The sequence below is a fragment of the Ciconia boyciana genome, chromosome 5, assembly GCF_034638445.1.
Source record: "Ciconia boyciana chromosome 5, ASM3463844v1, whole genome shotgun sequence".
Lineage (NCBI taxonomy): Eukaryota > Metazoa > Chordata > Aves > Ciconiiformes > Ciconiidae > Ciconia > Ciconia boyciana.
In genome coordinates, this window is record NC_132938.1 from 56,112,270 (window position 1) to 56,140,245 (window position 27,976).

The following is a 27,976-nucleotide window of genomic DNA, read 5'->3' on the forward strand; positions in this document are numbered from 1 at the left end:
GCTTTATGATGACTGACAGATGTGAGGAGATGAGAAGAAAACCCAACTCTCCACCGATTTTCAAAAAGGCACCTTATTCTGCTCTTTCTTTCGGGGGTGCTTTGTGCTCAGCAGTGCTCCGGGCTGAGCAGCAAGCGCTAGAACACTGCTGCTATCTACAGGTCTGCTCTGCTCAGTGCTCAAACCGGACACGAAACCAAGTCCTGCGATGTGGATGCTCACGCTTGGGAAAGGGACCAAAACCCCAACACTAAAGTATGTTGGCTTTTGGGAAATGAAAGCTGGCAATCTGTAGCCTTTCTGTCCTGTGGCTAACGTATGTTAAAAACTCAAATTCAGGCGGACTTCCTTAAAGGGAAGGCTGATCCGTGCTGCACGGGAGCACAGTTTCTGCTTTTATTTTTTTTCTACGAACGAAGAGGAAACGTTGCACTCTCAGGTGCAGAGTAAGAGGAAGCATCTGCTCCCAGATGGGAACCCTCTCCCACCACAACACACTGGTGCTCAAAACACGATGGGGTACAGAAGGGCTGGAAACCACCTTTGAGCCTGCAATGCTGAACTCTTAAGACAATTTGTGATGTAATTAGAATTCACTGAAATTTAGTTGTGGCTCTTCATTGTTTGGAATTTACTTAATTTTTCTTTCTCTGCTTTTTCATCTGTAACCCAGAAATTTTGATAACCACTTTTCTGCCTCTTTCAATAACACAAACAAGATAACCTGGAATGGATTCAGCACTGCTGAAAACAAACAAAGCAGCTTTCACAACAGGAGAACAGTAATAAATAAATCTATCCAGCAAATACAAGCAAGCCTTGGAGACATCAAAAAGCACCTATTTAACCAAAGGTTGTGGATTTTAGGATCAGGTTACCAAAGACAGTATCAGATCACAAGCTTTCAATAAGCGATAGAGGAAGGGGCAAACTCAGAAAGAGGAAAAAAAAATTTTTTCCCCTAATTAAAAAAAAAATTTTTTTTTCCTAATAAGGAAAAAAAACCCCAGCTTATTTGTGAAATCTGTATCTGCAACTGAATGTTTGGCTGCCGAGATGAACAGTCAAGTACAGAATCAGAGCCCCTTGCAGCCAGGGAAAGCACAATTAGAAGCTCAAACAGCAGGACAGTCTGATCTGACATATGGAAACTCTGTGAAGCTTTTCCCATTTGGGAGGCTAGAAAAGCTCTTCCAAAACTGATTCCCTGAGACCAGCAGGAGCAGCAGGCTTTTAACGAGCGTGTTCCAAATGACTCTTAGCTCCACACTGAGTGTGCTGTTTGTATGACTGCTTGTGAGAAAATAAGTAGCTGTTCCGGCCTCTTTAAATATGAGTTTTTCTGGAAACAACTTATTTTCAGTACTGGATACCTTCAGTGTGTGTGACCAAAAAATAGCATTCTGCCATTTATTTCTTTTTTTACGTTGGAGCCCTGTCTTTTTGTCAAGGAAGTTTAGTAAAGAATTTGCCAGACCTATAATAATTACTGCCCATGAAGTATTGGGGAACACAAATAACCTCTAGTATGCAGCAAATCATTTAAGCATTTGGAAGGACAGGCACCGGCTAACGCTCAGAAATTTCTCATCCACAGAGCTCAGTCCTCTGATACAACTTCATTCCCTGTTTGGTAGTATCTTTTCAGCAATCGTTTACATTATGTTCATATTACTGTTTCTGAGAGACAGTATGATCTCTTTAAAGTCTGCACGGAGAAGGATGATGATGGCCATAGAAAACAGTTAGTCAGGGTGCCATGGCGAGGCAGGCCCTGGGCAGGCAGTATCCTGCTTCCAAAGCAAGCCCTCCCCAGCAGCAGTACCACACCCCAGAGGGCAAGCTTGGAGCTCGGAGGGGCAAGCTACAAACCCCACGGGACTCTCAGGGTTGGGTGGGTACGGCATTTAACACCTGACACTTACAGAATAAATACAGATTTCACCTTAATTCAGAAACCTCCACAGATTTCCTCACTGAGTACTTTGGCGGACACGGAAGAGGTGAGGGGCATCCATTGCAAGAGAAAAATGAACGTACATGAAACACTTCAGAATATGAATTTTGCGGATGTACAGATTAAAGTAACTGGAAATATGACTTATTCTGGGAATAAAATAAAGTATATCCAGTATGGGAGAGGCACAGCGCACACCGGGCACACCACCTGCTGAGGAGCCGGGCCCCGACAACCACCAGGGCGAGGTCGCTTCCTCGCCGTCGGGGCCGGGGCGGGCCTCCCCCCGACGGGGCACTCCGCGGCGGCGAGGCGGGACGGCACCCGCCCGGGGAGGTGCCGCGCCACCGCCCCGTCCGCGCACTTCCTCAGCGGCCCGCGGAGGCGGCCCCGGGCAGCCGTCGTCCCGCGGCGGGACGATGACCCAGTGCCGGGAGCCGCGTCCCGCCGCCCCGCTGGACGAGGAGCTGGAGACGCTCGGGTAAGCGGCGGTCGGGGCGGCGGCGCCGCGGGGGTCCCCGCGCGAAATGGCGTCCCCCGCCCAACTTCGGGGGCGGCTGAGGGGCGCGGGGGGTCGCCGCGCGAAATGGCGGCCCTCGGGCGGTGCCGGGCCGCCCGACGGGATCTGACAGGGTGGGAGCTGCTGGTTCTTGGTGCTGAATTTGGTAATGAAGTGAGGAATAAGATAAAGTGGGGTTTGTTTTAACGAGCCCGCCGAAGGGCTCCGTGCATGGTGTGCAGCCCCTCAGAGAAGCCCAGCGCCTCGTCGCTGTGGTGGGTCTGAGAGGCTGGCAGGCTGCTGTGTACAGAGGATGCTAGTGTGCTGCAGGTGAGTGGGAGAAATAAATAATGGTTAGAAAACCTAGAGCGCAGGCAGGCATTTCAAATATAGTGGAGAGTTAGAGGCAGGGGGCTACAGCTTCACTCAGAGAAGCTCTGTGACATTGAAACCTCCTCTGTCGGGAAGAGCCTGGCTTGTGCCACATCGCTTACCTGCGTCTCAAGGGAGCACCAAGCCCAGAGCTTGTCCTCAGAGCTGCCTGTCCTTCCTGGCTGCAGAGCTGCCCCATCCCTTCGGCCATCTCCTCGTAGCTTGGCCTGGGCCCTGGCCCAGAGGGCTGCCATCCCAGCTGCCATGCTGACTGCTCCTTGCTGGGCCCCAGGGAGGCAGCAGACTTCCCCAGGGCACCTCGGGCTTCGGCAGTGAGAGCAGTGGACGGTTCACAGTTGTTATGAGGACGTCACCCACACTCAAAAGCAAACCCTGAGGAGTAAAAAGGAAGGCCAAAGATTGCAACAGACCTTTTCCCCTGTCCGATGTGACTTGCCCATTTTGTCTGACAGTTATTTTTCCTTTTCACAAGAGGAAGGCTTGAGTTACTTTTTCACCGGCAGCGTTGCCGTGGGTGAGAAGAAACGCAAGCTGGAGGAGCAGCACAGGTGGGCACAGGGAGGGAAGGATCGGTGGCAGCAAAGTGAAGGGGAGACAAAGCAGAAGAAAGGCCAGTGAAGATAATGACAAAGCAAAAAGACTCTGATGTCACTTCTGCATTCAAGAGGAATAGGTGAAAAAAGTAAAGGTTTTTTGCTTCCTGAGTACTTATGGGTAAGGACCAACTCATAGTTTATTTTTGTGATTAATTCACTTAATGGAGAAATTGGAGTGCAACAAAAGACTTGGACTACTCTATCTAGAGTAGAGACTTACTATCGCTACACTGCTAATATTTTCCCATATTCAGAAGAACCTGTTGATGAAATGCCTGTTACTGAAGCATCTGACAAATATGAAATGAAGTAAAGTCACTTTGCAGTGGTACCTAGTGTGGCCATTGTATACTTTTCCTTTACATCTGTAAGATTACGCTCATCCTAAAAAAGTATCTACAGGAAAAAAAAAAAAAGAGTTGCAGATGCTGTGGCTAACATGATTCCCAATTACCAGACGTCTGTTCATTTAGACTATATGGCCTGAGTTGATTTATGCCAGTAACCTGTGCTTATAAACAGCCTCGCTGGTTGGCAAGGAGTTTGTCCTCATAGATGATCTTGTAGGACTGCAGCCTGATGTGGTACCTGATGGGGTACCAGTGAGAAGGAAAGACTACAAATGAGAAGGCTACAAATATGCATTTTTAAAGCTTTAGCTTCTTTATTTTATTTCCACTTCAATGGAAAACCTAAACTTTTCACCCTACCACAAAATACTAAGCATCTCCTTCAGGGCAGTGTGTTGAGTTAAATGCACTAAAGATGAATACGCAATGCCAAGCAAAGATTCCCTTCAAATCATTAAACAAACCCCTTTTTTTTGGCTAGTACTAAAGCCACTTTTTTTTTTTTTTCTTTTTTCTAAAGAGGAAAAAGAAGTCCTTACATAGCAAACATTCTGGAAGCATAGTCTAAAAGATCTCTTAATGTAAATACTTCTTCAGCTCTGAGAAGTAAGCGTGTCACTCTCCAGACCATAACATTAAATTCTCAGCCACCACAAGGGTTTTTTATCCTAAACTTAGTCCCTGGTGCTATCACAGTGCTGAGTTCCCCTTACACCCAACATCGTATCTAGCACAACTGAGACCCAGTTCTGGTGAGGAATATATGTCATTGCCAGAGTAAAGACCAACAGAGACAAGGGTTATTCAAATGAGGAGCAACTTTGACATTCACATACCGTTGGGGGGGAATTTGAAGCAGGTTATTTTAGAGCTTCTGCATTACTGTGCAAAAATCAAAGAAATTGGAGAAGGTTTGAAGAAATATGAAATGGGAAGGACTTTTTCTTTAAGAGAAAGCAGGTTGGGTACCAGGATATCCTCATAGTTTACCACGTCAGCTAGTCATCAAAATGGAAAGTTGACAGCAATATAGATGGGTGTACAGCGTAAAACCTATTTGACTCTCTGCTGGATTTGGAGGACCTGGTATTTTCTGGACTGTTCTAGATTAATGCTCCTGTAATTACACTGAGAAAATTGGAGCTGATGAGAGCAAGGCAGGAGGGAGGGAGAAGAAAAAATCAATATATACAAACCCCATCTTTATTTTACCCCGGTCTAAAGGTATCCCATCTGCCACAAAAAAGATCAAGAAATAAGATTTAACAATCCCAGTTATCATCAGGGACAATCACAGTCACGGAAAGATCTAGATATATCTACAGCTGTTTATCAGATTGGATTTTATTCCCAAAGCCTCCGTATTTGTAAAGATGGACTTTTTGACCTTTTACATCACAACAAAAGAAAGCAAGAGTGATTGGTTTGGCTTTTTTTTTCTTTTTTTTAAACTATTTCGCTCAGTCTGATGGGAGATGGTGGCTTGTATTTATTTGGAGAGTTTGAATGGTCAAACAATCAAGAGTTCAAAGTGAAAATTCAGATTACTGTCAGCTTCATTATCAAGGTGTTTATAGGTGGAACTAATGCCTAATGAAAAAGAAGATCAAAATCAGAACACGTTGTTAAAAATGTGTTACCTCATTCATTAACTTCTTCCCTAAATCTACCAAAATATTTAAAAGGGAGCACTGAAGTTTGTCAAAAGACACATAAGCATCTTGGCTTGAAAAGGAAACTGACACCGTTTTTCTTCTTTGAAGGTCTCTTTGGCTCTTCCTGGAGTCAACCCTTTTTCCAATAGCCTTTATTCCTGTTACTACTAAAAGGACAGCCTGTGCACTGCAGTGTGAAACTCCTGTAGCTGATCACGTATAACGTGAGTTTGGGGAATTCCACATTGCAGTTCACATTATTTACACAAGAGATGAGAATGTGGAGTATCTCATCATCCGAGTAATTACAGGCTGGTCTGGTAACACACCTCCCATCCCAACATAGCATAGCTTGGGCGACACTGTTTGTCTTTTGGAGGTAAAAACACAGGGCAAGAGGAAACAAGTTTTTGTAGCCTTTTTCCTTTTGCAGTCCGAGCGCTCTTTGTCCCTTGCAGCACAGCTTTTGTGTTCCTCCAGCTCCAGGTTTGACAATACCATGATAGATGGTATTTGTAAGACTGAACAATACACTTCATGCTTAGTTTTAGTAACAGAAGAGGAATTAGGCCACAAGCCTAGATCAGATGATGATAAAATTGGGGAATTGAGGAACTTGTATGACTGGGACAGGGCAATGGTCATAAGAATTTTTTTGCTTCATCTATATTTCTAATGTAAACAAGGGCAAAATTACAATGGCTAGAAAGTTGGCAAAAGAAATGGGTGAAAATCAGAACAAAGGCAGTTGAGAGAAGGGGGAGAGAAAATAGAAGTGAAAAGCAGAAGCTGAACTAGTGAAAGCCTACAGTTAGAAGACGTGACCTTTAAGGCTGGATACACTGATGTTACTTCCTCATATTTCTATTTTTAAAGTATTTTTCCTGTGAAATGGCACCCTTGTATTCCAACAAAGTACTTGACATAGGTGTGTGATTAAGTGTTCCAGTGTGACACAGTGAAAGGATGTCTTATAAATACCAGTTTTGATTGTTGTTGTGGTTTAGCCCCAGTCGGCAGTTAAGTACCACACAGCCGCTTCCTCACCCTCCCCCGCAGTGGGATGGGGGAAGAGAACTGGAAGAGCAAAAGTAAGTTGTTGACTGGAGATTAGCAAATGTGACACCCATCTACGACACCAAGTTGTGCGGGAGTGTTGATCTGCTTGAGGGGAGGAAGGCTCTACAGAGGGACCTGGACAGGCTGTATTGATGGGCCAAGGCCAATCGTATGAGGTTCAACAAGGCCAAGTGCAAGGTCCTGCACTTGGGCCACAACAACCCCATGCAATGCTACAGGCTTGGGGAAAAGCGGCTGGAAAGCTGCCCAGCAGAGAAGGACCTGGGAGTGTTGGCTGAATATGAGCCAGCAGTGTGCCCAGGTGGCCCAGAAAGCCAATGGCATCCTGGCTTGTATCAAAAATAGTGTGGCCAGCAGGAGTAGGGAAGTGATCATCCCCTTGTACTCGGCACTGGTGAGGCCGCACCTCGAATACTGTGTTCAGTTTTGGGCCCCTCACTACAAGAGAGACATTGAGGGGCTGGAGCGTGTCCAGAGAAGGGCAACGAAGCTGGTGAAGGGTCTGGAGAACAAGTCTGATGAGGAGTGGCTGAGGGAACTGGGGATGTTTAGCCTGGAGAAAAGGAGTCTGAGGGGAGACCTTATTGCTCTCTACAACTATCTGAAAGGAGGTTGTGGAGAGGTGGGGGTCGGTCTCTTCTCCCAGGTAACAAGTGATAGGACAAGAGGAAATGGCCTCAAGTTGCACGAGGGGAAGTTTAGATTGGATATTAGGAAATTTTGCTTTACTGAAAGGGTGGTCAAGCATTGGAAGAGGCTGCCCAGGGAAGTGGTGGAGTCGCCATCCCTGGAAGTATTTAAAAGACGTTTGGATGAGGTGCTTAGGGACATGGTGTAGTGGTGGTCTTGGTAGTGTTAGGTTTATGGTTGGACTTGATGATCTTAAAGGTCTTTTCCAACCTGTATGATTCTGTGATTCTGTGAAAACTCGTGGGTTGAGACAAGAACAGTTTAATAATTGGAACAAAAAAACCCCAACTGTAATGAGAAGGGAAACAACGAGTGAGAGAGGAACAAAACCCATGAGAAAAAAAACAAGTTGATACAACCACTCACCACCTGCTGACCGACGCCTGACCAGTCCCCAGGCAGCGATTGCTACCCCCTGGCCAACACCCCCCTGTTTATATACTGGGCATGATGTCATATGGTATGGAGTAGCCCTTTGGTCAGTTTGGATCAACTATCCTGGCTGTGCACCCTCCCAGTTTCTTATGCGCCCAGCAGAGCATGGGAAGCCATAAGGTCCTTGACTAGTGTAAACATTACTTAGCAACAACTAAAACATCAGTGTGTTATCAATATTATTCTCATACTAAAATCCAAAACACACCACTGTACCAGCTATTAGGAAGAAAATTAACTCTATCCCAGCCAAAATCAGGACAGTTGTATGCCACCTATAACTTCTGTCTTAGCATTCTCGCTCTTTTGTAGGTTCTCTAGAGCTCTGTCAACTCATGCACCATTAAAAACATTGCCAAAACTTCACTTTTACTGATGTGATGTACAGAGGTACCTACCTTTTGCTGATGTGAGGTACTTTGTGACTTTCAGATGATAGGTAATGCTTCTACGGTTTGATATTAGGAAAAAAGTTAAAATAAAAGAAACCAAACTTGACAGGTATGATCTGGAAGTTGCTGAAATCCAGCATGCAGAGAACAGAGAACTAGTGAGGCTATTTTGTAGAGTCAGTTTTGGAGTACAGGCACGTGAAGAGCATTGCATCCAGCCAAAGGAGATAAGTCAGTGCTTTCCCACTCCCTCCATCAAGCAGTACAGTGTTCTACTCCTTTAACCTAAGAATGGGAATACATCCTTGAGGCTAGTATATAGTTTCAAAGTGTAAAAAAATTCAACTCATTGTGGTAGAAGATATTTTTTAAATACAAAAAAAAGTGCAAAACCTGCCAACATCTACCACCAAAAAAAACCCTAACCCAGGGTAAATAACTGCTCTGAATATTGGAGTAAAGTCCTACTGAGAACACATCTGGACTGTCTTCCCCCTATCTCTGTGGATCTCTGTTCCCTTTCAGAGGTGGACGAGAGATGAATTAGATCCGCTGTGTTCCTGCTTGGCTCCTGCAGCTCAGGCAGCCGAGGTGCTTTCCGCGGGGATGGGCACCGAGGAGCGCTAGCAGTATTGCACCTTCTGCGGTATGGGAGGGAGCTTCTGGGAAGGGAGCAGAGAGATCACCCAGCTGAATACTGAGAATCTCCTTCCTGCTTCAGAGAAGGAACTTTGAATTGCCTGATTCTTTACAAAAGCAAGACAAACATGCACACAGTTTCTAACTGTATCCAGGCTATAACTATCTGAGAACATAATCTGATAAGGACACAAAAAATAAGTGTGACCTCTGCCTAGTGCATTTATCTGATAGCTGGGCGTACCTCAAGAGTTAGCACTCCAAACACTAAAAACAAATGGTAGTGAGAACTTCTAGCTGTGCTCTCTTCTGGTGCTATCTTTCATTTTTATGAGGAAGAAAAACAAGTGTTTCTACTGGGTGTTACACAATTTGCACATAGAAATCGCTGAGAAGAGAATTATCCAAGTCACTCAACATTCATCCTTGGGTTAACCATGGATGAGTGTTTTTGTTCCCTGTGTATTCCGGTATTGTTAAAAAGTTAATCCACCTGATGCCAGCTACAGGTTTGTTCACCAGCCTCTATTTACACAGGCAGAAATGTTTTTCAAAATACCCATATGGTTTCTTTGTCAACAGCATTATCAGAAATGACAGATGCCATACCTAAGGGCTATCTGATCTGCAGGGGACATAGAAATGAAATTTCATTAACATTTTTCTTTGAAACGTCTTGGGTTGTTAAAGAAAAGATCAAATGAACATTTTGAGGATGATGTTCTTACCTGAAGTCAGAGTTTCCGACCCCAAACACTGCTGTAACATACTCCTGATCATCATCACTGCATAGGGAGGTTTAGTCACTGCATTAACTACACAGAGATCTTAATGAAAGAAGAGATTTTAACGCAAGTGTGTCCTCTTCTGGAGTTGTGATGATTAGCATAGCTGCAGTGGTATGGCTGGCCGGCATAGACATGGCTTGTACTGTGGCAGCCACTGGCTTACCCCACAGGGGAACCCCGCTGGTGACTGGGTGGGCAGATCCTTAGGGCAAGGTTGTGTGCTCTGATGAGTTTTGGTTCTCTGGGGCACGGTGTGTCTCATTTCTTTCTCCTCCTTCTCTTAACAGCGATGTCAGTAAAGCCCTTCCTACGCTGTCACCAGTGCAATCTGATCTAAAGAAATGCTTTCAGAAAAGCATTTCTGAAAATGCTTTATTTTCCAAAGAGAAACAAAGGTAATCTCACTATGGCTGTGTGCCCATCTTAAGACATGCTTTCATTGGCCCAGCAGACTCTTTCACTCCAAAGAGCAGGAAGAGTAGAATGGTCCTTCAACAACACGCACTGACAACACAAACATGCTTACACGTATGGGATAAAGAGATTTAATGTAATTTAGGACAAAGTTAAAGTAACAAGAATGGATAAATGACAGCAATTATAAACTCTGAAACTGAGATTGCTAGTCAAATCGATGATAAGGAACCCAAAAAAGGGGAGCATGCAGGATTTTTTTGTAGGAGAAATGAAATAATTGGAAGAGAAAAACGTCCCAGAAGTATGTATGCATTTGAGACAGGAAGGCATGCAAGGCCAAGGGCACCCAGCAGAAGTGGCTCTGAAGCAGGGAAGGACTTTCCTCTATCTTCTTGTGTTTCTTCAGAGAAATCTGAATCAGGAACCCCAGGCAATTTCTACACAACTGGTGATTTTCAGTCTGACAAGTGTCAAACTACAGGGCATATTTCTGGATTTTTTTGTAGTCAATACAAGACTCTATAAGTTGGGTCAAATAAAGATGACTTTTGGAAGGACCTTCAGAAACAGCCCAATATGCAAGATATGCACCATGGTTCAAAATGAAAGAGTTAAGACAATTCAGCTTTTTTGAGGACTTGCTAGAGGCTTCAAACAGATGGGTGTTTGTAAAGCCTTTTGATTTCCTTAATTTCTTGTTTTAAAAAGGTAGATACAATATTATGTTTTCTATCAACAGTTTCCTCCCCCAGGTATAACTCAGAAGACAACCAAAACTTAAGCTAAGGGTGACTGTCCTTTACAGTGTCTTGCTGAATGAGCCATGTCTCCCACCTTGATTTACCCGCAAATTTCAAAGAACTGCCTAAAAGAGTTTTTCTAAACAAGGTAAATAGAAGGATTCCCCTTCTGACACATACTTAAATTCAACTGAAATGTATCTAGTAGTGTCTAACCACAGGGCTGTTCGGGATTCCTTTTTAGTCCTGTTTACTTGTATTTGTGTTATCAGGCAGGCTTGATTGGGAGAGCAGACTATTTGCATAGGTGTATATTTATTTACCTTCCTGGTGGTCTGTGTGCAAATGCTAAATTTTCCACAGCATTTTTAAATTTTACCTGTGATCATGCAATTGGAACAAATTTTGAGTGATCATTTTCACAGTGGAATATCCAAGTAACCTGACAGTTGTTACTAATTGAACTGTCTGTGACAGTCAGGAGGAGAAAAAAAAATAGCTATGTATAACACAGTCATTTTGGCACTAAGATCTGTATTACTGTCTCACATCCACTTCTACTTTTTAAGCTGAGCAAGAGGAACATGATAACATTTGAGGGATTTTTGTCTGAGACAGCATATTTAGGCAAGAAGACTGGTGCAACCTTGTCAGCAAGGATTTAAAACAACATTATTTTCCCAATTAAGTGGGTGGACGTGGTTTTTTTTTGGCATAGTGGTAAAATTTCATTATTCACTGGCCTTTTATGTGTAAAGAGAGAGTAGATTTAAACACCACATTTTTTAAATTTAAGTGACTTCTTTTAAAATCTGAGTAAAAGGCTTTTTGGAAATAAGGTAACAGCGCACTTATGAGCAACCTCAAACTGAATACACCTCCTTTATGAAAGTGGCCTCTTACAGATTTTCTCAATGTATGTTTCTTTTGCACACAAGTGAGAGAAACAGTGTTATGAAATTCCACCCAAAACACAGTGTTGTCTTCTCAGCTGTAGCTCCGGCCAAGTGTGCATGCTGATATGATCCTCATCGCATCAGGACAGATCTGACCTTTGACTGTTACTTACTTGGGCAGTTAATCCCAAAGCAGATTTTGGCTAACAGGTGTTTCAGAAGATGACACTTTGATCTTTAAATATTCATTATTTTATTCTACTGTGTAGATGGTCCACGGAGCACGTTCTAGAGCCAAACCAGCAAAACCCTGCCTGTATTGAGTTTCACATGGATCTTGTCTTCTACAGGGTTAACAGTCTGGAGTCTCTCGTAAAGCAATTTATCAGCCAGCTGGCCTTTCATATAGCAGCCGTCTAAATTCAGAGTTAAAACTTTGTGTGAGATGCCAAGTTTAGTGGCAACTTGCAATGAACAGATAAGGAGAAAGAGTATACAATTACACCTCGTTTCAGTTTGAAGACTGCCATGATACAAATGCCGGAAGGTGCTGTGATCACACTTCTGCTTTCAAACTGTATTTCTCTGGCTGAAACAATAATAGACTTTGACCCCAATACTACAGGCACACACAGTTTAAAGGAAGGGGAAGGAGACTCGGCAGCACTCTGCGTATAGGCAAGGGGAGAGGTGTGCTCCCTGCAGAGCAGTGCCCTGGGTGCACTATCGCCTCCTCCTTCTGCACCAGAGGTTCTGGTGTGTGTGTGTATATGACTGTCATTAGTATCTGCACACAGCATGTCTTACAGGATTGGCACTCCAGCCTTTTATAGCTGCGGCTCTTTTTTGTGTTTGGTCTCAGGATCATTTCAAAAGAGATTCTTTTCTGTTGAAAGAAATCAGGTGTTTCTATTGTGAATCGTTCTGCATGGAAACGAAGCTGTAAACAACATTTCATGATCTTCTTTGCAGGATTTTTTTTCTGTGGATTCCTTGTGGAATTTTTCATATAAAAAAATTAATGAAGTTAATTTTAACTGAAGTTAAATGAAACAGGTGTTTAGATGTTTTCCTGCATCGCTCAGACCATGTATGGCCGAGCAGCAACAGTGGCGAGATTTCCTAAATTTTCACTTCAAATTCTGTCAGCTAGTTTTGGTCCCTTCCTCTGTTCCTTCCAAAAGGTTATGCTTCAAATGAAAATTTTAAGCTTAGGCAGATGCGTTTAATTGCAGATCTTAGCAGTGCAGATGAACCGAGTTGTGGGAAATACAGAGTTTGGGAGGAGTTTAAGTGTTGCCTGTTTGCCCCAAAAGAGGAAGTATACCAAAGTGTGTAGATATGTCAGGAAGTAGATTCTGAAAATAGACAAAGGGTCCTGCATACCCCCCAAAATTGCTTTCATCTTATCAGCACAGACCTGGGTAATTTGTTTCTCATGCAAGTAGAATTTGCAGGGTTTTTTAGATTCAGCAAACTGTCAGCTGTTTTGTATACAACTTTGTAGTTAACAAAAAATAAATAGTTTTCTGAGTGTGTTGAAAGGAGGCTGCTAAAAGGGGCACAGTTCTGTGTAACTGGTGTGTGCCTGTGAGAAGGATGGTAACTCAAAATTGTAGCAGTGCAGTCCTTCCTCTTTCTCTATCTTGGCTCTATAATGCAGCAGAAGCTGTCAGTTAAGAGCTGAGCAAATGTTGCTTTAACCCCTTGTGTCTTCCCAGGTGGTATCATGATAATCTTACCCGACATGCAGCAGAAGCGCTGCTGCTTTCCAATGGGCAGGATGGAAGCTATCTCTTGAGGAAGAGTAATGAAAGGGAAGATTTGTACTCCCTCTCTGTAAGGTAGAGTATGGACAGAAGTGAATTTATCTAATGTCACACAGCTAGTAGTTTTAAAATCTTCACTTACTCCCATGTTTGTTTGCATGTCTCATGCATTGAAATGACCTGCAGATTTTTCCTAGGGCTTGAACTATTTTAATATATATTCCTAATGGTGTAATCCTGCTGAATGACATTTTGTTAGAAGGAAAAAAAGGTTTGGATTGGATTTGAAAATTGGTCTCATTTTTCCAATCTATGAATTAATCTTATTGGTGAAAAACATCATTCCGTGGTTTGGCTGTAGATTTTCAGTCTGCATGATAAAAATCTGTATGGCAGTTACAAGAGTTTAAGGAACAGCTGATGGGAGTAGAAAAGTTTTATGATGAGGATAGTAGTAAATATACCAGTTAATAGGTGCTAACTTCACCAGTTTCTGGATCACTGTATAAGAACTGTCATCTCTGAGGGACGATCCAGTGTTTGACTGGATGGTTTTAGTCCTCTGTTCTGGGCTAAGACTCAGTCTTAGCCAGTAATGCATGACTGATTTGAACAATATTTCGCAAGTGACAGATGTCAGGCCCTTGAAGTCAATTACAGCAATTTACATCAGTTCAGGACACAGACAGTATAGAGCATAGGTAGCCTGGCCTGGGTACTTCACTGCTGAATCACATTTAAAGAATCTCCCAAGAAGGAGAGAAGCCACAATACTTTAGAGAGGCAACATGAAAGACGTATGCATTAGACACACAAGGTAGTCACTGCATGTCAGTGGAGTGGAGGTAACCAACCCTAAATACATTCTTAGCCTTTGGCAGCCGTATGATATATTAAGCCTCTACAGTGAAAATTTAAGCTAGTGCATTCAAGCTCATTTCTGCCTCAAACAGCCTCTGAAGAATTAGTGACCACAGCTCAGCTGAATCGCAGTAACTTTTTAAGCTAAAGTCACTTTGATCAGTATAATGATGCCAGTTATTCACAACTCTAATAGATTTACACAGATCACAACACAGCATATGCCCTTCAAATTGTGACTTTCTGCGTATTCAGTACCAGGAGCTGTTATAATTTGGAAGTGTAGTCGCTTGGAAACTGAGGAAAGTGCAATTGGCACATACCCTGTTCCCCAGAGGTATAAAAGGCAAATTTTAATTGCGTCACTCATCTCTGACAGAAGACCCAGGAGCAAGTGTGCCTATACATACCCTGCTGAAATTACTACCACTATAGGCAGCCGTTTATACAAGGAGCTTGGGGGGGTGCCCGACAGATCTGAAGGTGATGTTACAAAATGAGTATTCAGAGTAGCAATGACTGAATTGAGTGCAAGTCTTGGAAAAAGAATAGTAGCATTTATAAGTAATAGCTTTCCTTAAAAAAAAGTAATTTTAAATTAATAATTGTCTTGCTGGTTAATATTTTTTGATTTTAAAATGTAACTAAACATTATTTGAGGTAACCTACCTCAGACAATTAAAAATATATATATATATATCTTGAAGCTAGTTTTAAAGGGCACTCAGGAAACAACTTACTGTAATAAAATAAAAATTAAATAGTTGTTCTTTTAATAGGAAACAAAAGCTAAAGAGTTAGTTAATGAAAAAAAATTTGCTGCTTTGACAAATTCTAGCCATAGAAGACCTAGAAAAGTCTACTTCAGGCCAATTCCAATCTCTTGTTGAGCTCTCCACGTAGGAACAAGAGTTACTTACTGCATTACCGTATGAACTGAATATCCCTGTCTCGAGTTTGATCTTTTATTCTGTTACATGAGTTTTTTGGTGGTACAGCTCCCTTGAAGTACTGATTCTGATTTTAAAATGTTTTAGTCATTTTCTACTGTTTGTTTAACTCTAAGTTATCCTTTCAATTTTATGACTAATATTAAAACTTAATTTTAGAATAAGTAATTCAATTTCATTCTGATACATTTTTGTAGAAAGGATAACTTTAGCAATTCTAGCTGTCATTTTCTTTCTCTCCTAAAATGTCTTCTATAGCATTTACTTTACTTTATGCCTCTGCCTCACAAGGAACTTCAGTCATTATTATAGTTTGTTTTAAAAGGAAACAATGCTCAGACATCCCTTGAGGTTTTTATTGACAGCTGTAAGAAGAGAGATCACATATTGCCTGAAATCCCCTCCCCCAGCTAAATTAGCAACTTTAAAAAGGAACTGGGAAATAGAAGTTGTTCTCATTGCAACATTGTATTTCTTGTGAAATTAAATGAAAAGATTAAAACCCTGTCATTGCAGTGGAGTCACTGCAGCTATTTGCTGCTGTAGGGCATCTGCGCTTGGCTTGCACACATTGTGTCTCAGCTGACTGTAGCGCAAAACATGGGAGGTCAAAAGAGGCATGTTCTACAATATCATGAGTACTGTTCAAAGATAAATATTTGTTTAAATACCTGTTTGAAATCATAGTCTCCTGTGGAAGTGGCAATAAACAATGGAAAAGATGCTATAAATCCCTTTCTTTACCATATTTTCAGTACATTTGCTACATACATTTTTCCTGAGACAACGTTTTCTCTGGACTATTTTGGATGCTAGTAACATTAACAGAAGTAACTTTTTCACGGGAGAAATACTTGCAGTAAGTGCTTCACTGTCTTCTGAAGTGAAAATAATTGCCCGTCCAGGAAGTGAGGCCTTGCACACTTCTGTAAATACCATCAGCTTTCATAAACACATGCTGTTACTTCCCCAACGGACAAAGAACCCTGGTTCATGTTTGGCAGTGCCCACCACAGAGGAACCATTCACCTGAGTACAGAGACAAAGCAGACAAATTCTAAAGCCTTAGGTGTCTAAAATTAGGTTATTAAATCCCTGTTTGGGTGCAGAAAGGAGGCAGCCTATTTTTGAAAGAGAAACAGAAGACATTTTCAATGAGATTAGGATGTTACCTGAAAAGTAAGACATAGACCAAGTAATATAGGTACACCATCAAGACTAAAGCCTGATAAGTGAAGGGATATCATCCTGCTTAGACAGAAGGCTGGAAACCTCGTTTGTGAGTTTTTGCTGATTGCTACAAGAGTTAATTTCACTTACTTGGCCTTTCTAGGCTTTCATCATCTCATACCTGTCAAGCAGCAATTAGATTTTTCTTAATAAATCTGAGTCTCAGATGTGTTGAGTATTAGTGAGCGACAGTAAGGGCAATAGTATTACTGCTAGGACAGTGATTGTCAGCCTGTGATCTGGGCCAGATTTCCTGTAGTGGAAGCTGCTATTTAAGGGTTGTACATGCCAAATGCCTTTGGCATTTATGCCTTGACAAATTTTCCTTTTTTATTTTAGGGGAAAAGATTCTGTGAAACACTTCCATGTTGAACATACAGGAACTTCATTCAAATTTGGATTTAATGAATTTTCTAGCTTGAAGGAATTAGTCATGCATTTTGCAAATCAGCCCTTAATTGGAAGCGAAACAGGTAAGGAGAGCCATATGTTTGTATGAACACATTTGTAGTCATGCTTCACACAGATCTAAGTAAAAAGAGCTTCCGATGTGTTATCAAGTAGATCTACTACTGAAGTGTTCCTCTTCAGAAATTAATGTTTGTATTAACCTCAGGCATCTAAGATGTTCCTCTTCAAAAACTCTTTCAAGTACTCTGAAGACAAACTACATGTAAGCTTACTGGGTTTTTGCTAACCAGGGACATGAGCTCCCTTTGATTTCTCAGAGAGAGAAGGAAGCATTTCAAAATATGCATGTACTGGGAGGAACAGAACCTTCTCAGAAAGGGCAAAACTAAAGCAGGGTGTTTAGTGAGGAAATAAATGTTCATCTATGAAGTTGACATTCCCCAATGAGAATAAATGGAAAAGGGACTTGAAATTGTTCAGCTCCTCTAGTCTTCATCCAAGGAAGAAGTCTACAGTGATACATTCCTCTTTCCTGCAGGGCACGTGGCCTGTATTACCTCTCCCTTTCTGTCTACAGTGGATCAGCCTGCTGATGCCATCTGCCATCACAGTGATTTGTCTTGTTTTTAAGAAAAAGAGAGAGAAAAGCACAGGCTTCTTTAGCAGCCAATGTGCTGCCTGAATTAAGAGTCAAAAGATTAAACTTGATTCCTACAAGTGAGTTGAATACCACCGGACCAGAATCCTTGGAGAAACAGATGCGTATTATTATGATAATGCCAGTTTTAGGTTTAGCTTCAAATCTAAGAGTTGGAAGATGTGTCAGTACAAGTCAGCACCAAAAACTTCAGTATCCTGCATAGAACGTGTATGCAAATAACTCAGAGTAGTACTAATTAGATATGCAAGAGAACAGTTAAATGATAGTTGGCACATGCAATAACTGTAATATGTCACACACTAAATATGCACCAGTGCTCTTTTAACTCAAGCATTAAATTCAAGGGTTGGTTTGCAAATTTTTTTTCCCCAAGAAAAATGCAGTGGTACACTCAATATGGCACTTGTATCTTTCAAAGCATTCTCTTTTTAAATTGCTTTTAAAAGTGGTTTGAACACAGAGTTCCTACATGTATCTTTTGTGCCAGTAAGCTGTTTTTCCTGTGAAATCAGACATGCACCCACAGGCCTAACGCTGTAAAGATTTCAGGTGACATCTAAAACTTGTATTTCCCCATTCCATCACTGCATGTGTTACAGACATTAGTAATCAAGGCATTGGTGTTATGTGATCTCTGTGGCACAGGACCAACACTGCTGAATGATGGGCTCACTTGTCGCCTTAAAGCTCCCTAATCAGATTCTGCTGGCTCTGTGAAACCTCTTTAAGTTGGATGTGTTACAGAATAAGAAAAGCCATTTGAACATCACATCAAGAAACCTTCCACCTTACCTTACCATGGATAGGAAAAGAGAGTTAGCACTCAGGCAATGTTCCTTCAGATACTGGTGTCAAAGGTCTCCTGGGTGGTAACTGATTTATATCAAAAAGTGGGTAGGGGCTCATCAGAGCCCACTCTAAGCCAAATGTCATAAGTGGCAGAATGACTGGCCCAACACAGGGTCACACAGCAGGTTGTCAGAAGGGCCAGCAACGGAGTCTGATTTCTTAGGCCACACTTCCTTTCAGTGGAAAGCAGCAAGCAACCTTTAGCTCAGGCATTAGTAGAAAGTAGTTGGACCAGTTTTTCTTATTCCTTGTTATACTTACAAACAATTTTCTACAGAAACATTGTGAGATCAGGAATGAAAGAGTAAAGCAAGATAGCATTTTTCATCTCCTCCTTGCTTATGGACAGGATTTTATAAGTCAGAGACCCACGAGATGGAATATGTAATGGTTTCCAGTATCTTCCATTTAAGTTTGTCTCACTGGATGTAGTTTTGTGTCTGAAGAGGCACACCAGACTCTCTTTGATGAGTACTTGAACACACAGGCCTGCACCCCTGCAAACTGGTCCATGGAGCACAGTGGTTCTTTTGTACTGGGACAGCTGCAGGTTTGTGCTTCAAGCCCAATAAACCTTGGCTTACTACAGCTTCATTTGCCACTCCAAATTGCTACATGGACTCACATCTATTTTTCTGCGGTGTAATGTGTACACTTCCTTTTGAACTACAGATAATTAAAAGGAAATTGGGGCTACTGTGTTCTGCGACATGGTTTATTGAACAGGCAAGCTGAATCTATTCAGTAACAAGGTTAAAGCAATATACTATCATATTTCTATAGTGTCTTTATTCAAAGTGATGAGGTCAACATGTTATTCTTACGTGTTTGCTTTGTTTATCAGTTTTTACCTAAATTATTTTGAAAACATATAAAAACTTTAAGTCATTACCCATTCAAAAAAGCCAAAGTCACTTGAAGCTAACATTTCCAGCAACAGGACTAATTTTCATTGTTCCTTAGAAATAGATACCATGCACAAACATGCAATAAGAATCTTGCTACAGTGCGGCTTTTACTAGTTCTTTTGTACAGTTACCAGATGATTCTGTACAAGTATCTTTTGTGGAGAAAAAAACATGGAGAACTTACTAGAAAACAAATATTGTATAAAATGTTAAACTAGTTCTACCAGTTCTGCAACAGGGCTCTTTATCCATGGTGTGCAGATGATGGTACTCTGATTCTATGCAACAGCTTAAGAGTAGTTTCTGTAGACTGGTGATGGGCATGTTCTCAATTTCATTTTAAATGATAAAGCATTATTTTTCTGCAAGGACAGAGAGAATTAAACTGATTCTGACTTTTCACCTACTGCAAGTTGAATATATCACATTTGCATACACCCCCTGTGCCTGCAAACAGATTTCAGCTGGTTACTTCAAATGCAATTTTTCCACTTCCCTTTGTAGCTCTTCCCATTACAAAAGATACTTTAAACTTTATTTCACTTTTAAATTACTCAATCACCTGTAGGTTTCAAGTCCAAGTTCTTAACCAATTCTAGCATCCTGCCTCTTTAAGAGCTGCCAATATCAGCATAAAATGCAAATGGAGCAGCATTTGGTGTGCTGTGAGATTATTTTTAAAGAATGAGATTAGATGGTGTAGCAGTTACTATTTTAAGGAGGTTCTTCACTATTGTGAATATTGGAATAGATTCACTATTGGGAATGCAGCTTTTTGCAGAGAACATGCAATAAACGTGACCTTATTTGGAGAACAAAGAATGGCTATAATCAAAATGTTACTGACTGGAAAGAGCTATGGTAAAACAGTTAAAGGTGATGTGGGCTTACTGTTAGGAAGTCTGTATCTGAAGCTCTGACAGATCAAGTGATTTACGCAGCAAGCAGTGGGTTGTTGGCAAAACCAGGATGACTGTTACGACCTCATGTCTAGTCTAGCATCCTGCCTACCCGCCCAGCCAGCCTCCTGTGCAGGAAGGGAATTTAATGTGTCAAGTGATTCCCTGCAAACACTAGTAAGTTTAAAGGTTTTAAAAAGGTACCATATATTTACAGTTTTCACAGTTGCATGTGAACAGGAGTGATAATGCCTGTAGTCACATCTTCATGAATGCAGTGAAAATGTAGGTCACGTGCAGGTCAGCATTTCAGCTGTAACTATGAAATCTGTGTTTCAGTTTGTTCTGTATTACCTAGTTACTCCCTGACTGGAAAGAAGGTTCCAGCAGGACAGGAGACACCTGCCTGACGGTCTGGTTGTCTGACGGTCCTGTTCTGTTGCTGTCTTGACTTTTCACCACTTACCATGCATTGCAGAAGGGGTTTAATTATCTACTGCTTAGAAGAAGCGAAGAGCGTTTTCACTCTTGCTTTCAGAGATTAAAGAACTGACTGTAAGAATTGACTCCCACTGTACAGGGATGAGGGAATGGATTTAGGCAAGATCCAGGTGCCCAAGGTATTGAGGACTCTGAGCAACACGACAGAGCCAAGAAAGCGAGACTGAGCAGGTGAATCCAGCAGCAGGTGCCCCTCTGTAGTTTGCATGGGTGGATTTTTGTAGAAGGCACTCTTCACAGTCTAAAAGATTCAGATGATGCATGTTAGAAATATTTGTCTGGTTTTATCGGTATGGGGGAGTCATTTATAGCATCTGATTGTTTTCTCATGTGGGTGTGGCCTGACTCCTGCCCCCTTCCAAGGAAAACCCCTTACAGGGAGTGTTGCAGAGATCTTGGGGAGGTTATTAGCTCTTACACCTTTTTAATTTTAGGAAAAGCTACAGTTAACCATTCCACAAACAGGCAGCTACTGCCAGTTATTCTCTAAGACTGTCTTACCAGATGACTTACTCCTGCTCTTTTTCTCTCCAGGAACCTTAATTGTATTGAAGCATCCCTACCCACGGAAAGTGGAAGAACCTTCCATTTATGAGTCTGTCCGAGTTCACACAGCAATGCAGACGGGAAGGACAGAGAGCGATCTTGTTCCAAATGCTCCCTCAGTAAGTTGTGTTCTGGTGGGAGGGGTGCTGCTTCTGGCCCGATTTGAGTATGATTGCTGGAGTGAGCTATGGAATAAACCCAGTAATTCATCCCTTTATGGGTTCATAAATACAGGAGGTCTTTGCCGACCAAGGCAAAACAAACACAGACTTGCTAAGTGCAGTCCCATGGCAAATAAAGCCTTTTACAATTGTTGTCACTGAGACCTTCAATGCTGTCACTGGGAGAACATTGTCTGCAGCTGACCTAGGTGAGTGTGACCATCCAAACAAAGAATATATGAAAGGTTTTCATTCTCCTGTTATCTTCCTTTTAGAACGCCATCTTAGTAGCAACATTATCAGGAATTTGAAAAAAAAAACCCCAAACCAAACAAAACCCACACCACACAAGACAAACACAACACTTCTCACATCTTTCTGACAGCAGTCATCAGGCTGCATGCAACAACATGTATGTCAGGTTGCACAGTAAGGCCTTGTTTTGCCAAACATTCTTTACAGCTAGTGGGAAGTCTCTCTCTCCCCACAGGTGAGGAAAGGAATAGACTAAATAGCAAAACCAAGTAACAGCTACAGGATTACCACATTTTGTCTCACTCAGTGAATATAAGGATTAGATGACAGGAAACAGATAGTAGTCCTGATAGACAAACTTATTACTACTTATTATTTTTGCAGTCTTCTTTGTTTGTTAGAATTATTTTGCCCAGTTAGCAATATACAGCCTCCTTCCTAACTGGGAGGAAGGAAAGAGTATCTCTGACTTCCTAGGTCAGTTAAAAAGTGACCTTTTGAAAAAAAATATTCAAAGACATGCAAGACAGGCAGGGACACATTTGGAAAAGGAACCCCAAACAACCATGTTAATAAGAGTATCTATATCCTGATAGGTACATTACTCAAAAGGTTTTTTTGGCATTTTCACACTTGGGTTTTATTATTTTAGAATCACTTTGTCTTAAAGCAGAAAGACGGCTTGCTATATTCTGACACAGACTTAAACCCAAAATAGAGCGATATGACAGAAGAGCCTCCACCCTTTCAGCCCTAGTAATTTTGAGCACAGTAAAAAGCTGTGTCATGTTAAAAGCTACGCCTTACTGGTGTGAGAAACAAGAGAACATCTTCATATCCATTTGGGCCACCTGCTCTGACATCTGTGGCTCACTTGGACAGTAATTAGAGACTTTAAAACCCTAGTAACTCATAATCTGAGACAGGTGGTTTCTCCAGAACAGTATTGCTCAGAACAGAGAGGAAAGTATTTTAATTACATACTATATTTTTTGAGAAGAAGAGGAAGAGTTACATTAATATGGGTTAATGAAGTTGGTAAAAGAACCACTTCTGATGTGTCTCACAACCAGCCCTTCACGGCTGAGTTCCGCTTTAACCTCCAAAGAAATTTGCTTTCCACATACAACCAATAAAAAGGCAATATTTTTTCAAGAGCAAATAGTAATTAACTTGGCAAGAATTTGGTTTTCAGAGGTCTGCAGTCTCACAACTAGGTCCCTACACAGAGTTTCAGTATCTGAGAAGTCATAAGGTCCCAGCATCACTCATGGTGGCAGAAAAACAGTTCAAAAACCAATTTTTCAATAAGCATATTGAATGTAACAAGTTTTTCCTCTCAAGCACATGTGGCTGTTTGATAGAAGAGAATGCCTAAGTAAAACAGCACTTTCGCCCCTGCTTGCATTTCAAGAGCGATTTCTGTGGATAATTCCGCTGTCAGCTAAACCCCAGGTGCTTCTGGTTACAACATGTACTGAGGCAGCCATCTAACTTTACTAAATAAACTGTAACTGCAACTATTTTGCTGTGTTTGGTTGAGAAGATGAAGGCCAGAAGCTTGCTGAGGGAGGCATGGTCTAAGAAATTGCCTTTAGAGCCCGCGCAACTCCATGTTTGCCCTAGTGGTGGATCCAGCCGTGTGAGGGGAGCACAAGAGCAAGGACAGGGCAAGTGGCTGTGGGAAGTTTCCTCAAGAACAGGCTGCTCTTCCATTTTCCGGATGTAGGCAAAGAGGGGGATGTGGGAAGTAGAAGCAGAGCTCAGTCTCTAACCCAAATCCCTTTCCTTGTTACTTCACAGCTTGGTACAAAAGAAGGATATTTGATAAAACAAGGCAAAATAGTCAAGGTAAGGAAAACTCTTGCTCCTTGCTTCCACTCTGCAGTCACCCACAGAAGCTAAAGACAGTGCGGAGCTGAAATAGCTCCACCTGCATTCCCCTGTAGAGAGGTACAGTTTGTGTGTTGAGCAACAACAAGGCACGACTGTAAAGCAGAGCAAGTCAACAGCTTTAAAGGTTTCTCTTTCCTAAGAAGCATTACACTAAATTCTCACAAGACAATTACCGTCCGTTCTTGATCTTTCAGAATTGGAAGACAAGATGGTTTACACTGCATAGGAATGAACTTAAGTATTTCAAAGACCAGACAGTAAGTAACAAACACCAGTTCTACTTTTAAACCTCTACAGAGGCAGCTGCAGCCTCCTCATATCTCTGGCTTCTTGCATCTGTGTCACAGCTTCCTGAGCTAAAGCTTCCCATACTGTCACAGAGGGGTCAGACCTTTCAAATAAAGTCAGAGTTTTGCTGATGACTTCAACAAGAAAAAGTTAGTAAGTTTTACAGCTGGAAAACACTTACTGTGCTCTGTCAGTCTTACCTACTAGATAGAGTTGTTGTTTACAGGGCATTCTTTGGTTGCTTTTTTCAGTGGATTTTAAGCTACCAACACAACACAGCTTTTATCGGTAGCTTTGACACACAACCTAACAGCAGTGCTATTAAAATATTTCTGCAAATACTAGTAGTATATTTTGCATTCCTTGATTTCATCCTTTTATTTCAAGTGGTCACACAGTATACATAGAAAACCACTAATTTAAAAATGTCTTCCTTCCTAGCACTCTGACATAGATTAACCCCCTGCATCTGCGAAAAACAGTGTGTCTTTACAGTTGCTGTTCCATTTCTATCTTAAACTGAGTAAAAATAAGAAATACCTCTAGAGTTTTCCACCCTTACAATACCTCCAGTTGGGGTTCCTTCATAAACACAGCCAAACTGTTTACCTCTGCACTTCTGCCAAGCCCTATTTCAAGTGTCTAACAGATTTTAACGAAACGGCAGACACAACTGCCCTCTCTCACCAAACATTACCATTTATAAACAGTTATGTATTTATGGGGCCTTCCATCAGTTTTCATTTCATTTCAAGCCAACTTGAATTAAGTTTCCAGGATAACATTTCAAAGGGCAGCACACCAAATGTTTGAGTAGCAGTTGTGACTTCCCAGGCGAGAAGGTGTCTTTGTCAGGAACATGGCCTCCTCCCAGGCAGCAGCTCCGGTGTCTCCTGGCACTCCCATTGTTGCTGTGGGGTTGCAGATACCTACAGGTAAGCAACTTGCTGCTGGCCCTGGGATGGCATCTGCTAGCACATCTCAGCACGAGTGGCTTTCTTCTAGCGTAGGGTATAACTAACAGCCACTAAGCCAGAGGAAAATGGAAGGAAAGGTGTGAAAGCAACCGATGAAGGACCATGGGAACAGCTAATGGTGTTTGGGCAGAGAGCAAGCTGTTCTTCTACTTCAGCTGCCTCTGCTGAGGTGCTCAACAGTGTGAAGCTGAAACAAATCAAAGAACTCTCGCGCCTAGGGAGAATGAAACTCTTCAGGGGGATGGGTTGCAGTTATACATAGACAGTCTATGTTCCTGCACCTGAGCACTCCTGGGCCTGTCACAAGAAACTTAGATATACACACACTGCTCATGCAGCCAGACTCATCACTTCTGCTGCAAGCACTACTTTAACTTTGCTTCTGCATTTCTCCCTGCCCAGCTTCATCCTTTTAAAGCACTTAGGAATTAATTAAATCTCCAACAGCTGGCTAGGCCCGATACAACCTATAACCATCCCCTTATCTCTGCAAAGCTTAGCTGGAAGTGATACCAGATTTGCTGCTGTGTCAGTTACATTATAATGCATCAATCAAACCCTCAGCAGTCTGCATCTAGCTCAAACTTTCCTGCAGTAGAGATCTCCTCTGTTGTTTGTCTAGATCTGAACTGACTGCCCTGGTTTTTTTACATTTAGCTCAATTCATATCATGTTAGCACTGATGTTACGTTTGGTTTTATGGTGTTACAGCTATTGTACCTATGCCTGGAAAAACCTAGTGTGCCTGTAGAGGTCTAGATGCACTGAAGATGAACCGAGCTAGCCTTATCTTCTGTTTTCATGTGTTCCCATTTTAAAACCATTTTATTTTCAAGGCCACAGAACCGATTCGGGCACTTGACTTAACGGAATGCTCAGCCGTGCAATTTGACTATTCCCAGGAAAGAGTCAATTGTTTCTGGTAAGTTGCTGTACTTTCTCCACCTTGCTGGAAAGGTCAAAATAGCTAGGGAAGTTTGAAATGTAACCACTGGGTGCTTCTGAAAGCTCCCTTGCCAGTTGTGACCCTGCTCTTCCTCTAACTCATGAGTCTGTTTCTGTCAGCCAACCTCTGTCAGTCCTGCATGACTTTGCCAAATTACCGCTGGCAAAAGATTTTTGTCTTGGCGAGGAAGAAGGGTGTGGGCCTATGTGTAATGGGCATTTCTTTTCCTAATTCTGTAAGCATGTATAATCATCACCTAGACCCATGGAACTTAGGTACGGTCCAGTTCCCAGTTGACATTGCTATGGGTCACAGTAACCGCTTCTGTGCCCCAGTGTGGGTCTTTTGTCCTTATGGGCCTGGGGCGGCGTCTCCCGACTGTAAACAGTTTTTGGCTAACCTCCCTCCTGGTGACTGAATGGGAGCATGGCCTCCCTGCCCTGCTCTGTCCAAACAACTGTTGGTGCAGGCCAGCTGGGTTCAGTTTTAGGAAGAGCTACTAGTTGTGCTAGCAATTTAAGAAACAAGTTTTAATTGTTTACTTACAGTTTAGTGTTCCCACTAAGGACATACTACCTGTGTGCGAAAACTGGAATAGAAGCTGACGAGTGGATTAAAATACTGCGGTGGAAACTGGTAAGATGATGTGCAGTGTTACATGGCAGTACACCTCGGGCAGCAGTACCCTTGGTGCTGCCATCATAAACCCCCCAAATATTGTAGCACCCAAGTGCTACAGTTCTCAGTATCTGCAAGAAGGGAGTAGTTGTTCTGGCTTCCAGGCCAACTAGACTGGAATATGTAGTTTTCGCATAATGTATATGCCTGCAAACCCACTTCAGCATTTTCGGGATGTCCTTTTAACACACATTAGGAAGAAGAAATTACTTCCACCTGTCATTGTGTAGATGGTAAACAATATGGAGCATCAGCACAGACTGCATGTGTTGGGTCATGAAGGAAGCAATGAGAAAACAATGTAAAGGCTCGAAAGCCTTACTTCCTTAAAAATATCAATATTTGGGTTGGTCATAGTCTCCCACATCCACATGCATGCAGACAAACAGTAATGGCTTGTCTTTCTTTTGTAGTCACAAATACGGAAGCAACTGGAGCAGCGTAACAACACCCTCAGTTCCTAGCTGCACCTCCAATACTTCTGCTCTATTGGCAGGAATTGCCTCTTTGCCAAGGGGAAGGCACAGCTTAGAAGAGGGCGGTTTCACATGTCTCCATTACTCACAGTGGGCACGCGTGTGTGTGTATACCCGCACACAGACGCTTGCATCCAGCTCTGCACACAAAGGATTCGTACAGCTGAGTGCTCTCGGGCTGTTGAGTCACGTGTTGAGGCGGTTGCAAACCCAGAGTGTTGGTTTGATGTGCATGGTGTATGCCTGTAATGCACTTAATTCAAACACCTGTTAACTAATCGCAGAAGTAGTCACTGTTTAAAACTTTTGTGGTTATTCAGAGCACTCTCAAGAATTTATTGCAAGCTCCATCACAACTAACTATTAGCAGCACATTCTGTAACCTCGAGCCTGTTACTTAAAACCAGTCCTTTCTGGAAACATTAAATATTTCTTTTGTATTACCTGTTTAGGCTCTAAACCAAAAGAAATATGACAGAGGTAGTTCCATTTTTGTAAATAGTGTCTATATTACAATCCATAGAATATTTCAAGGCCCTTTTCAAGGTGATGGATGAGTAACGCTTAGTTCTGGTCAAATATGTTTTTGTACGGTTTAGATTTATACCGCAGTGATGGCTATAAGTGAACGTTTGTTTCACGCAGCATCTATAGGTAACAGTGAGCAGTGTCATGTGAGCATGCTTGTTTGCAAACTGAGATTATGAAAAACAGGCAGCTGGTTCCTGGTGCATGTATGACAGAGCTGCCATGGGACCCTAAGGGTGGGTGACAGGGCTCTGCAGAAAGCTTTGCCTGTGGCAGCCACCAGCGTTGTTAGCGGCTTTATGAGTTGGGCCCCTTACAGTCCCCCTTGAAAACAGGCTGGATTTGGTATTTTTTTCCTCACGCAGAGAACTCAAAACAAGGTTTTTGTCCAGAACTATGTTTAGAATTAAGTACTGCTTGCTCTAAATTAAACAAGCAGCACCATGTACCCTAAAAATAGAATTTAAAAGAATACATCTTCTACATAACCTGATATAAATTTCCATCTATATTTTGGAAGACTCATACGCATTTAACAGCGCTGTGGCTCGCTACAGAGTTGAGAAGTGGAAGCCCAGTACTTTGGTGCTGTCATCAAAATAGATGTTACATTTTGGAAGCAAAGTTTGACATGCTGGAGGGTCCCAAGGCCAGCTTGG

General features: G+C 42.1%; 1 protein-coding gene across 3 annotated transcripts; it reads left to right on the plus strand.

Annotated features, from left to right (window-relative positions):
- The first annotated feature begins 2,322 nt into the window (after nt 1–2,322).
- Nucleotides 2,323–27,797, plus strand: DAPP1 (dual adaptor of phosphotyrosine and 3-phosphoinositides 1). Of its 3 annotated transcripts, XM_072861955.1 has the most exons (9): nt 2,323–2,438; nt 13,249–13,371; nt 16,677–16,810; nt 21,101–21,231; nt 23,332–23,379; nt 23,619–23,681; nt 25,526–25,611; nt 26,184–26,271; nt 26,727–27,797. In XM_072861955.1, the coding sequence occupies exons 1-9, from the start codon at nt 2,377–2,379 to the stop codon at nt 26,775–26,777; spliced, it is 786 nt and encodes a 261-aa protein (XP_072718056.1). In that variant the 5' UTR covers nt 2,323–2,376; the 3' UTR covers nt 26,778–27,797. The 3 variants fall into 3 exon arrangements, with proteins under 3 accessions (XP_072718056.1, XP_072718057.1, XP_072718058.1); XM_072861956.1 differs by lacking the exon at nt 23,332–23,379; XM_072861957.1 differs by lacking the exon at nt 13,249–13,371 and having other exon boundaries at nt 2,352–2,438.
- Nucleotides 27,798–27,976: the final 179 nt, after the last annotated feature.